Source organism: Ictalurus punctatus, chromosome 7 (genome assembly GCF_001660625.3).
Source record: "Ictalurus punctatus breed USDA103 chromosome 7, Coco_2.0, whole genome shotgun sequence".
NCBI classification, from domain to species: Eukaryota; Metazoa; Chordata; class Actinopteri; order Siluriformes; family Ictaluridae; genus Ictalurus; species Ictalurus punctatus.
Genome location: NC_030422.2, coordinates 25604485 through 25617624, shown reverse-complemented (window position 1 = coordinate 25617624; position 13140 = coordinate 25604485). Strand labels below are relative to the sequence as shown.

The 13140-nt window shown below is 39.0% G+C and overlaps 1 protein-coding gene across 8 annotated transcripts in view; it reads left to right on the top strand.

The window, feature by feature from the left end:
• Positions 1–12601, top strand: part of gal3st3 (galactose-3-O-sulfotransferase 3) — a 36798-nt gene extending 24197 nt beyond the window's left edge. For 5 of the 8 annotated variants that reach the window (XM_053681606.1, XM_053681607.1, XM_053681604.1 and 2 more), the window contains 2 exons: positions 9015–9106; positions 9203–12601. In XM_053681606.1, the coding sequence (XP_053537581.1) occupies positions 9021–9106; positions 9203–10472 (1356 nt within the window). In that variant the 5' untranslated portion in view covers positions 9015–9020 and the 3' untranslated portion in view covers positions 10473–12601. The remainder of the gene's footprint in view (positions 1–9014; positions 9107–9202) is intronic. The other 3 variants (XM_053681602.1, XM_053681609.1, XM_053681608.1) reach the window with 1 other exon arrangement.
• Positions 12602–13140: the final 539 nt, after the last annotated feature.

Below are 13140 nucleotides of genomic sequence, written 5' to 3'. Positions count from 1 at the left end.
ACTTGGGGGTTTACAGTGCAGAAAAGAGAATTAAAGGAACAAAAAAAAAATTGTTAAAGAACTATATTTGCAAATAATATATTTTTATTTTAATAAATGACTTTGCCACAACCTAAAAACACACTTGAGTCAAATCCGCACGTTTTACCATGTTCCAGTTTAAGTCTGAGGACGATAACTCTCCCGCTTTTAGTTTTATGAATCATTTCTTTAGATAAGTGAATTTACTGAAAAGCTAGCAGTAAAGCCAGGTTCATTACATTCTTCACAATATGCACGCATTCATTGTCCATCTCGTATATACTATATAGGCTACGGAAAACGGTTCCTTTAATGTTTCTCGTCTTGTCACGTTGGCAATAACACATTACATAACATGAATCACGTAAATGTTTGAATCCCTGGATATTACTGTCGGTCGTTAAATGTTTCTGTCGTGAAACGTTTGTCAAATATTCAACTTTAATTACTTGGCTTACATTTGACTCTTTTAACGTTTTATAGCAAAAACGATGCAAACGTGCACTTTCTCCACGGTCTCTTACACGGTCCCTCACGCCTTCCGGGTGTAAATCACATTGCGACGGCTTTTGTGGACCAGTGCTCATTATATCCAGCAAGAATAACGAAAAGGGAGCTTGCGAAACATTATTAGCTTTGCTCTTTTAGCGGTAACACTGTTTCGATTTTTTTTTTTGGGGGGGTTGGGTAAGTCGTTTTGGAGTTATTGCCATTTTATCACTGAATCTGTGACGCACACTGAAAACAAAACTAACTTATCTCCGCTTACAAACAGTGACAACACCCGAGGCAAGTTTTATGATTTACAATATGATTTATGATCATATCATACATTGTTGTGTGATAAAATTCCTGAAAGAACTGCGAGTGTCACTTTGCAGTGTATTTTTGTAGGTTTGATAGATTTTGAAAGTAACGTGAAAGTAAAATAGTTAGTAATCTGAATACTTTTTACATGCAGTAACCAGTAATGTAATCAGATTACAGTATTATAGTAATTAGTCATCTGTAGTTGATTACTTTTTTGAGTAATTTACCCAACACTGGTCCTGACCTCCAGTTATTGTCTTCAGGGTCATTTCCTGCAGGTGCCATGGTTTTCCTCCCACCTCCATAAAAAATCCAAATAATTACATTTGCTATTCTAATTTGCATCTAGTTGTGAATGCAGGTCCCATCCAGATTTTTCCTGGCTTGCTCCTGACTTTGGATAAAGCAGTTACTGAATGAATAAAGTCATACAAAGGTTTCAACACATCAGTACTCATATACATACTCATACTAGTATATCTAGGACTGTCTTGTGGCAGTTTTCATTTGATTGTTTGCACGAAGCAAGTGTGGACTCCCGCTGCTGAATGACTTCTACAGCCGCCAGATCACAGGGTGCTATTATCCGAAGACAGCCCGTAGAGTAGTAAAACGTAAATGAAATTGATAGATGAAGAGAAACATGAAGAAAATCTAGAATACACAAGGAAGTAAGAGAGTGTGGAAAATAACTCTAGAGATGGAAAGAGATAGATACTGATCAGGACGTGTGAAGGATTATTTACATATCCTTTAACCGAGAAATGCCCTATCTCTGATTATTGTTTTGAACAAAAACAGATATGATGAATGTGTCTATTGTACATGGACGTGAACATTGCGTAACATGATACTACAGTGCTTTTGAGTGATACATATTTTAAAAATGCATGACCTCATGTGCTGCAGCTGACAGCTTACAAACATGAGTTTGTGCATTGTATTTAATTTTTAACAGCACATTAAGAAGAACTTCTACCCAAATTCATCATCAGTTTTTGCCTTTTATGAATTTAAATATCATAATAAATATTGAATATCTCGAATAATGGAAGACTATGTGATATGCATAACGTTTTTTTTTTTTTTAAAAAAACAACAGTTCAAATTCTAGTTAAAATGTAAACACAACTTAATAGGGATATAGAAAATACCAGCTAAAAAAAATTGATGATATAATGCAAAAGTAATGACATAAAAGTCAAAGATCTTTTTTAGCTAGCCCAAACTTACAGGTAAGTGAGTTTGAAGGTTGGAGATAAACTCTGAAGCTTTGAAGAACCCTGTGATAAGTCCTGCTTCGCTGTTGCCAATATCAAATGTAATAACATTTTAGACCTCACTGACAAGAATAAGTTTTTGTATGTCAATCATAAACATAATTACTGTAAAATACTGTTCATTATTATTATTATTATTATTATTATTATTATTATTATTATTATTATTTGTTATGCTTATATTACATCTTTTCATTTCTCAAAATGCATGAATAAAGTATTCCATAGTAAATTTCCTCCAGAATTCTACTAGCCCTAGCTCTTTACCCAGTGGAATTTCAAACTCAAGATTTTTTAGAGCAGAATGCTACTATAGAGGACTTGTTTCTGTGAAAATTTCAGGTTCGTATCTCTTTCCCCACCACAGATATTAAACCCGAAATTGAGGGATTTTTTTTTTTTTTTTTTAAAGATCGCACTTTCTCACCCCCATAAAAAAGAGAAGTCTCAAACCTGAAATGTTCTGTGTGCACACGTACCCAGGTACCCCCTAACAAAAAATAAGACTGAGAATTGATCCTTTTGCATTAGAAATTGACCCTAAATGTGGAACTGTGAGCATTACATTCGACTTACGTTGTAAGTCTAAGCAGCAAGAATGTGCTAATTGTTTATATATGTTAATGTATCCTGGAATGTGCTCTAAAGTTCAGTTGTTGTTTTTTATATTGAGGTTAAGGTAAACAGCTGTTTAACCAAAATGTGTTGTGTGCCATGACACAAAGCTGGCCGTTGTCATTAAACCAAGTAAAAGAGAAAAAAAATAAAGTGATGGTTTTGCAATGCCGATGCCTAGAAGTAATCACTCAAATTTCCATACATTTAGAAAAATTAAAAACAATCAAGCAACCAACTTTAAAATTTTTGCACCACTTGAGATGGACTGACCTGCCCACAACATTTTGTCTTGCAGTCTTGCTCCTTGTATTCATCCTGTTGTCTGTAAAACGTAGACCACTTAGTGGTTCTCTCTCAGGAATACATCATGTGCCTCTGTGTGATTCTCAAATTTCCCTCCTGTCTGCTGTCATATCTCGGTGGATCGTTAGAAACCCAATCAGCCTGTTTAATTAAAAGGGGGATGTGGGGGGTGTTTCTTCTGTTTTCCAGTCATTGAGGCAGTCTCCAATGGGCTGCCTCTTTAATCCCTTTCTTATGAGCTTTAGCTCGATACTTGATCCAGCAGCGTCCCAATGGACTGGAGGGCCCAGCGCTAGGCGCACCAGGGAAAGCTCGCGTTACGACAAGAAAGAAATGGATGTGTCTGCTCTCTGTCCTGAACCTTCAGCCCCACTCCTCTGGTTTGGCTGTTGGGTTAAGATGATATATACAGTGCTGTGAAACAGTATTTGCCCCCATCCTGATTTCTTCTCTTTTTGTGTATATCTCATGCTAAATAGTTTTAGATCTTCAAACGAATGAGATCAATAGTATGAGATATACACAAAAACAGAAGAAATCAGGATGGAGCAAAGCACTGTATATGTGTAAGTGAAAAATGAACAATGTCCCATCAAAAGACTGAGAGCCAGATGTAGTAAGCTTTTATATGCCTGTTTTTAGATGTAAAAAGTGTACTTCTCCTCTCATGCATATGCATTTGAGGGAAAATCGTGCAAAAAGTTGGACGCTGGCACCAAACAATGGAGAGATTTGAAGTTTGGCTGATTAATTTTTTTTTTAATGTAAAACATTTGGTCTACTGGGCATTTCTGAACAAAGTTTTGTCCACCTGTTAAAACCAGGTGTAAATTAAGTTTGCTTGTAGCAGTTTTGGGCCTTGGTGAAAGAACTATTTAGGAAAACTATGTATTTTAATCTTGATTGTCTAATGGGCTGCTTTTGTTATATAAATCTGGCAACCCTACATAGTACATACATCAGGAATGTATATATATATATATATATATATATATATATATATATATATATATATATATATATATATATATATATATATATATATATATATATATATATATGAGTTACATCTAACAAATCACCTGTATGGTGTGATATTTGAAGGGGAATATTCAGACATCCCAACCTACAAAAAATTAATTTCTCAAGGACAAAAAATCAACAAGGACATGAACAAACACATGACATTTTATTACAACAGAACACAACTATTTACCTAACATCATATTGCAACTATTTACACACACTATTTACACACACTATTTAAACACACTAATGCAAATAGAAATATTCAGCAGAAAAAGAAACTCCCCTTTTTTAATAGACTGTACTTCAAGGATAATTTTGTAAAATCCAAATAAGCTTTACAGATCTTTATTGGAAAGGGTTTACACAATGTTTTTCATGCTTGTTCAATGAAACAATTGTTGCACATGCACTTGTGGAACAGTCCTTAAGACTGTTCAATTAAGGTCACAGTTACAATAAGTTAGGACACTAAAGAGACCATTCTACTGACTCTGAAAAACACCAGAAGAAAGATATCTAGGGTTCCTGCTCACCTGCGTGAACATGCCATAGACCTGCTTCAGGGAGGCATGAGGACTGCAGATGTGTCCAGAGCAATAAACTGCAATGCCTGTAATGTAAGACGCCTAAGACAGTGCTTCAAGGAGACAGGAAGGACAGCTGATCGTCCTCGCATTGTGAAATTACATGTAACCGTGTGTCCCCCAGATGTGATGGAGAACTTGCAAATGCCAAGGTGGAAGAGTGGAGTAACATCTCACAGCAAGAACTGATAAATCTGGAGCAGTCCATGAGGATGAGATGCACTATAGTACTTAAAGCAGCTGGAGGCCACCAGATACTGACTGTTACTTTTAATATTGACACCCCCTTTGTTCAGGGACTCATTATTCAATTTCTATTCCTCGAATGTCTGTGAAACTTGTTCAGTTTATGTCTCAGTTGTTGAATCCCCCAGAATTCGTCAACTGGAAAACTTTAGTAGTTTGGCACCAGTCCCTCAAGGTTAGTTGAGACATAATCCAGGACTTCCCAGTGGAGCTGTTCTCTGGCATCTTGCTTTGATCACATTTGGAAATCTCTCTGCCAACATCAAAATCTGCTCTGGATTCACCTCATCTTGGCTCTCCATATTGACCACTGACAGATTCTTCAAGATTTGGTCTCTCATTGGGAACTTCTCCAAGATTTTTATATATTTTTTTAAAGCTCCTGACATTGAATGCTGTCCCATCTTTAAAGAACTGCTTTGTCTTGTAAGGGGGCCTCTCTTGTCCTTCCACACTTAGCAACTGCCTCCTTGCCAGGTACCTAATAAAAAGCTCTTCATCTGAGAGGTGAATTTCAGTGTTGCTTACATCTATCTCCTGAATGTTGTGTTCTTTCAATCTGTTTGCCATGTCACGCAGGAGCTCTTGCACATTCTGATCCGCCTTGAAGAGGACAGGTGCCTTGTTTTGAAAAATCTAATTGAATTTGTCATAATTGAGAAAGCATGCATATAGTTTCATTTGGGGGGTCTTTCATCCTTTTCTGAATATAAAATGACTTCTGATTCTCACTCTTTAACTCAAAATATAAAAGAAAAGCTGGCCATTGGTGGAGCAGATGGTCCTAACCTTTTCCTAAAGAAAGCCAGCGTGTAGGACTCTTTGAAGTCTTTTCTCTTCGCTTGGAACTTTTCTCAGAGTAGTAGATGTACAGTAATGCAGGGTTTTTTTTTTTTTGCTATATCTGAATCTGGAAAAATTTTCCTGAATAGCTTGCCTGTGTACATGCTGTACATACTGTACACACCCGGAATGGCAGGTTATGCTCAACAATGAAAGATGTAAAGATACACCTCAGCTCTAGTGACCTTTGCTGTCAGACTTTCTCTTTCTGCTGAAAAGAACTGTGAAATACTTGAGCAGCCTTCCTTGCACTTAGCCTCCCTAATATGTAGTGGTCCCTAAAAGAAATAAAAGCATGAGGTGTATCCTTTATTATATTGTCTCATGTAATAGGTTACATACTTTGATTTTGTGTTTTCAACTAATCGAAGTCTAGTATATGCAGTAAGTGTGACATTAAAATATGTACTTACACTGTAATGTATTATATTAAATTAAACTATCTTATATTACTGTATTATTCAACTCCTGAAGTTGTTTAGTAATTACTTTACACATATTTACAGGGAGTTTGGCCTCATCACGTAGACATAAATACAGTAGCTCCTTATAGCAGCTAGTTAAGATAACGTTAGCGTTATCTAGACGAATGACTCCTATGTAACTCACCTCAGCTTGTCTTTTACAGTCATTTAACCCAGCATGGGCAATTGAAAAATCACTGCCAACAGTGCAGTAAGCTACATTGCCGTTGTTTTTTTTACCCCTATTATGCATGGGTAGACTTTAGAGTAGAGCTGCAGACCATGGAGCTGCAGACTCTAAACTGATGAACTGATGGATGAACTGGAGAGAGAGAGAGAGAGAGAGAGAGAGAGAGAGAGAGAGGTCGACTGTAAAGCCCGCCTACTGTCTCACTCTCTCACCATGTCTGTCACTCACTCTCTCGGTTTCTCTCTCGGTTTGTCCGGAGCTTGTCTACTGTTAGAAATGATCATTGAACTCTCTCTCGCTCAATCTAAAAAAAAAGAAAAAACATTTCTGGGATATTGTATATAATTTGCGGGGTCCAGGAGCCGGTATTAAAATGCGGGAGACTCCCGAGAACTTCCGGGAGAGTTGGGCTGTCTGTATATTTTTCAGACAATATTTGTCGGGCTACCCTCATGTGGCCTGTTCACTCACTGACAGACATGTTTACAAAGATAACAGAAATGTCAGAGCAACTGTGAATAACATTTGCATGGCAAAAAGCACATGAGGTTCAATGGGAGGAGCTCAGGATCACGAAAAAGACCTTGTGTTTGGTCAGTTTTACTTGAAAAGCTGAGTGGAGGGTGAAGTGGGAAATTTCCACAAGTTACTTTTGCTTTGCTATTTTCTTCTTTTCCACAGAAATAACATGCTGCTTAAAGTGAGCTGGTAGACACCTGCAGTACCAGCTCTTCAGAATTTTGCTCTTTTGAGTACTGCATGTTTTTTCATGTAACGCCCTTCATCATAAGCTCCTGATGCTGTAGTTTACTTAAATCCATAAACTAAGTGGAAGTACAGAGGCGCTCAGAGCTCATAGCAGCCTACAGTGCTACGGTGCATTTCTCTGTGCTGTCATGTGTCTGTTTACGTTGCCACGTGTGTTTTGTTTTGATTCATGCTTTGTCGTCGCCATGTCCTGTCATTGGCTGTCTCCCTCATGCTTCCTGATTGCCCTCTCCTGTCTTCAGTTTGCCCCTTGATTTGTCTGTATATTCAAACCACCATGTTTCGTTGTTCAGTGTGAAGTATATGCTAAGTTTGTCTCTGCACCTGACGTTAGCAAGGCTGATTTTCCTGTGTTCGTTGATCTGGTGTGACCTTGTTAAGTTTTATGTTTCTTGTGATAAGTCGTTGGCTTGTCTCTAGCCTGTTTCCTGACCTCGACCTTGCTTATAAATTCGGATTTGTTTGCACTTCTGTCATTAAATAAAATGCAGTTGCATCCGTCTCAACCGTTTCATCACGACAGAAGAGAAATTCACAGTGTGTTCACAGTATATAAGCTCAATGGATTTTACTTCGCTCACGTACTGTATGCGAGTAAAAAGAAAAAGAAATACAGCATGATGCAGGGGCACACATTTTATGTGCCTCTAAGACAGCGGGAGTAAACTGAAAATGCATAATAAAGCATCAATACCATGTTTGAAAAAAGGATGCTCCAGAAATTTTTCATTGTCACATGCTCAAATACAGGGCCAGACAGGAACAAAAATTCATGGTAGGAGTCTCATAACCACCCAGGCTATCCCATACACCCACCACTCACTGACCAATTTATCAGGAACCCATATACATCTTCTCATTCATGCAAATGTCTAATGATTTTCCAAATGACGCACAGACAATACTGAATCAAATCTTAATATAGAAATGCAAAATCTTAATATTGAAATATTGAAACAAATGGCTTAAATTGTACATGTTCTCTTTCCGTCTGTAATTAGTTATATTAGCGACATGATCAGCCTGAGCTACACTTGAAGTTACTTAAAAAGGTATATTTAAAAAAGTTATATTTGTTTGAGGTCATTCCCTTGGGTAAATTTAGCTAGCTAATATAACATGAAGCATTGTTTTACTTACTAACTGGAGTTTGCTAGCTAGTTAGATCTATTAGTTGGTTTACGTTCTTATTAAAGGTAGAGGTGAGAATGAAGGGAATCCCAAATGTGGTGCTTTTTGCTTCCCAACAGCAGAGATAAAGGGAAGTCAGGCAGTCAACAGTGGCATTAAAATGTTTGTTGTTTTTTTTTGCACACTGGTGAAGTTAGTTCTGTGATCTAACTTCATTTCAAATTGAAGTGAAAAGCAAAGGCAGTGTAGCTACCTTCATTAGCAGTACTGACTTACCTGTGCCTTTTATACTGCATTGAGTGTCAAGATAAGTATTCTCAATGATGGTAATTAAACTAATTTAACCTGATGTCTGGGTTTGATCGCTTGGAAACAGGATGCTGTGTTAAAGCGTTATTTAAGATGGCTGAAGTGAATGGGGAAAGGAAATAAGATAGTGTAATATGGTGCCTGGTGCAGCCATGTGATGCTAGTGAGAGTAAGGAGGGCACAGACCTGCCTGGATACTCTCCCAGAATTCATTTGTGCTGAAGTGGCCCTGTAGATGAACTAGCATCCAACTCCAGATGCTAGTTTGCATTTGATTATGGGCTCTCACATTCACCAGAAACATCTCACTTTACTCAACTCAGGTGATTAATCTCTCTCTCTCTCTCTCTCTCTCTCTCTCTCTCTCTCTCTCTCTCTCTCTCTCTCTCTCTGTCTCTTCTTTCTCTCTCTCTCTCAGTAACAGATGATGTCTCAGAAGAAGATTTTCCTGCTCCTGGTGGCAGTTAGTACTGTCAGTTTGCTGTTGCATCATGGGGGTCACCTCGACTGGTAAGAACAGACTAACCAAAGGTTATCCAGATTTCAGAGGTCTTTCTCTCATTCTACGTAAAAACCACAGGTAACATTCATTTTCTGTCTCGACAGGACCATGGAAGTATTCCGACTGAGCTGTCCATCCATGCGTTCTTCTCAAACTGGCACCAGAGTCAAACACACAAATGTGGTCTTCCTCAAGACGCACAAGACAGCCAGCACTACTGTGCAGAACATATTATTCCGCTTTGCAGAGCGTAACAACCTCACGGTGGCGCTGCCAGTCACCTCGTGTGATCACCAGTTCTGCTACCCACGCACCTTCAGCAGCCATTTTGTCCTGCCATACACCATGCCCCCGAACATTGTGACCAATCACATGCGCTTCAGCTACTCTGAGCTTCAGCGCATTATGCCCAATAATACCATCTACATCACCATCTTACGTGAACCCGGTACCATGTTTGAGTCTCAGTTCACCTACTTTAATCAGCACTGCGAAGCTTTTAAACGAGTCCCCAATGGGTCTCTGGCTGCTTTTCTGGAGAAGCCCCAGGCTTACTATCGTCCAAAGGAGGAAGAGTCAATGTATGCGAGGAATACGCTGACCTTTGACCTGGGTGGCGATAAGGACCGACCATCCACAGATGTGAGTTACGCAAAGCGATTTGCTGCAGAAGTGGAACGTGTCTTCTCACTGGTCATGATTGCAGAATATTTTGATGAATCACTAGTCCTGCTGCGGCATCTGTTGTCATGGGACCTCGAGGATGTGCTCTACTTCAAGCAAAACATGCGCATGGCTTCCTCTAAAGGCAACCTTTCTGAAGCTCAACTGCAGAAAATCCGGGAATGGAATTCCATCGATGCTGCGCTGTATGACCACTTTAACGCCTCACTTTGGAGACGGCTGAATGAACTGGGGCCAGCTTGTGTTGCTAGGGAAGTAAAGCTGCTGCGTCGTGCCCAAGAACAGATGATACGTGGCTGTTTTGGCGGCAGTTTGCCTCGGATACGCTCAGCTTCGGAGATCACCAACAAACAGCTGCGGCCATGGCAGCCCAGCAGCAAAGTGGCTATTGTTGGGTACGACTTACCTGTCAATGTATCAAAGGAGTCTGGCATGTCAAAGGACGTGTGCCTGAAAATGATCATGCCTGAAGTGCAATATACAAGACAACTGCTGCAGTTGCAGATGCTGCGATACAGAAGCAGGTACTTTGTAAATAAAATGCCGCGCAATGGGCTGAAACCCTTTGGCCAGTTCGTATGGAAACACCCCTATCTTTCCACTTCACGAAATTCAGTGACACTGGGGAGGCGCCCCAGAGCAGCTGCACGGTTCTTCCACCAGGCACGTCAACGTCAGTCCCACAATTAGCCACATTGTTTTCTTCTTTCATCTTGTGACCCAGACCCAGGGAAAGACCTATGAAGAACCGTGAAAGTCCAAGATTATACCAGCCATTTAAAACTCGTACATTATTTGATCATTTTATCAAAGCAGGTCGAATGGAAGGAGAAAAGTGTTCTGACCTGCAATCACTGACTGTACTTTTTACAAAGGTTTATCAGGGCTGTGCTTTAGTCCAACAACAGAAAATGTCTGTAAACTCATTAGTTTGAATAGAGACAAGTTCTTGACCAATGACAATGCAACCCTCTTATAGGGTGAAAAACACTGAGATATTTAACCTAATTAGATTTTTCTGTGGATGCTACTTGGGTTACACTACCCTGCATTTGCCCTGCCATTGTTAAAGGAGCTTGCTGAATGGCTCACAGCATTGAATGGCAGAAAGAATTAATGAGGGACAGAAAAAAAAAAAAGCTAAGGCAGATGAGAAAATGGGCTGTCATGCTACCGTCCAAGACTCGCTAGTTTCGGGAAGCTATTTGCAGTAACACGGTGACCTTGAAACTTTCCTCATGACAGGTAGTACGGTGTAGTAGGCACTGTGCTTGCACACTGTTGTACAATTACATATAAGGCTTAACTTCTTATCTTCTGACAGTCTGACCATGAAAGCTGTCCTCACAGCAAATGTACGGGATGTAATTTATCATTTATATTTAATACTTGAGCTGTTTGAATCGCTTGAACATTTTTGTCATAATGCTGGTACATGATTAGAGCGTATTCAGGTTTGTTTGTTTTTTAACAACCGGTTTATTAGTCTGAGTGTCTCATCTGTGCACTACTGAGGTGTGTGTGTGTGTGTGTGTGTGTGTGTGTGTGTGTGTGTGTGTGTGTGTGTGTTTGTGTGTGTATATAATGTATATAATATATTATTATTATTATTATAATTATTATTATTATGATTATTATTATTATTATTATTATTATTATTATTATTACATACTGAGCAGTATCTGAGTCACAAGTTGTGCTACATCAATTGTTTATACATTCAGTTGATTTAACCCTACCTCTAATAGCTGATAATCACCATATATAACAACATACTGTGCATATGATGTGCCTCACACGATAAATGAGCTGTATAACTAGTATGACTAGTATAATAAGTCAATTTAAACTTTTCCTTTGAAGCCAGTGTCTGTGACATAGGTGTGTGTGTGTGTGTGTGTGTGTGTGTGTGTATGCCTATGATCGATTAAATTAAGAGCCAGTCTGCAATGTGAGCTTTTGAAAGTGGCCTGCTTTTTTCATATTGGATTCTAGTATAGAAGAAATGTTTCTCAGTTTCATCTGGTCATTCTAGTACACATGAACAACACACACACACACACACACACACACACAAAGACACCTTTCATCTTCCCTTTCAGTTAGGTTAATAGCAAATTAATGAAGATTTATCTGAGAATACTGTCTCACTGGGTGATTCAGACTAGGCAAAACTGAGAAGAACCTGATGTTTACACGCATCAGCCGGTTCACACCTCATCTTCACACTCAGAACTGTGTCTCACTGATGTGAGCATTGGAGAATGACAGAGAAGATAAAGCAGGGCTCAGATACAACTTGAATCATAACAGAGGGATCTTCAAGCTCTGAGATTCCTTACCATGTTAATAAGTGCTCTTGTGTTATGAATTATATTTATGTCAGTTTTTTTGAGTAACAGAGCGTTTTAAACAGATATGTGTCATCAGCTGTAGGATGTGACCTGCTTCCATTATTCCTAGAGTACAATGACACCATGACTCAGAACAACTCACAGAAGACAATGAAATTGTACTGTATGTATGTAAGGTGTTGGGATTTTGTCGTTCCGCTTGAGTTTTTTAAAAATGGTTCTCAGATCTTTAAAGGGTACTACTACTTTACTACTTTGTGCTACTGTGCACCTTATCAGATGGGCATGAAAGCAAAACGCGACTGTGTCGTGAGTAAGATTTTGTAAAAGGACACTGGATTTGTTTGTTTTTATTTTCAAATGGCATGTTTCTTTGGAACTGGAGCTTTAAATAAGATTTTTCTGACAATCAGATTTAGAGATTATGTAGTAAGTTATGTAAAGAGAATAAAACCAATAAAATTTTTCATGTTTCATGTCATCATTTCCATTCACATTATAGACTAAGTTCAATCCATCCATTTCCATACTGCTTATCCTACACGGGGTTGCTGGGAGCCTGGTGCTTATAACCAAGGAACTCGGGGCACAGGGCAGGGGACACCCTGGATGGGGTGAAATCCCATTGCAGGGCACAATCACATACACTGCAGCCTACAGCTTTGGACTGGCGGAGGAAACCGGAGTACCTGGAGGAAACCCCGAAGCACACGAAGAACATGCAAGCTCCACGCACACAGGGCAGAGGCAGGAATCGAACCCCCAACCCTGGAGATGCAAGACAAACGTACTACCACTAACCACAAAGAAATAGCAGTAGATTCAATTCAATTCAATTTTTATTTGTAAAGTGCTTTTTACAATGGATATTGTGTTAAAGCAGCTTTACAGAGACATATAACATAAGATAAGATAACATTTATTGATCCCACACTGGGGAAATTCCCTCGTTACAGCAGCTCGGTTACACAAAACAACAGATAAGAAAGAATACACATTCAATA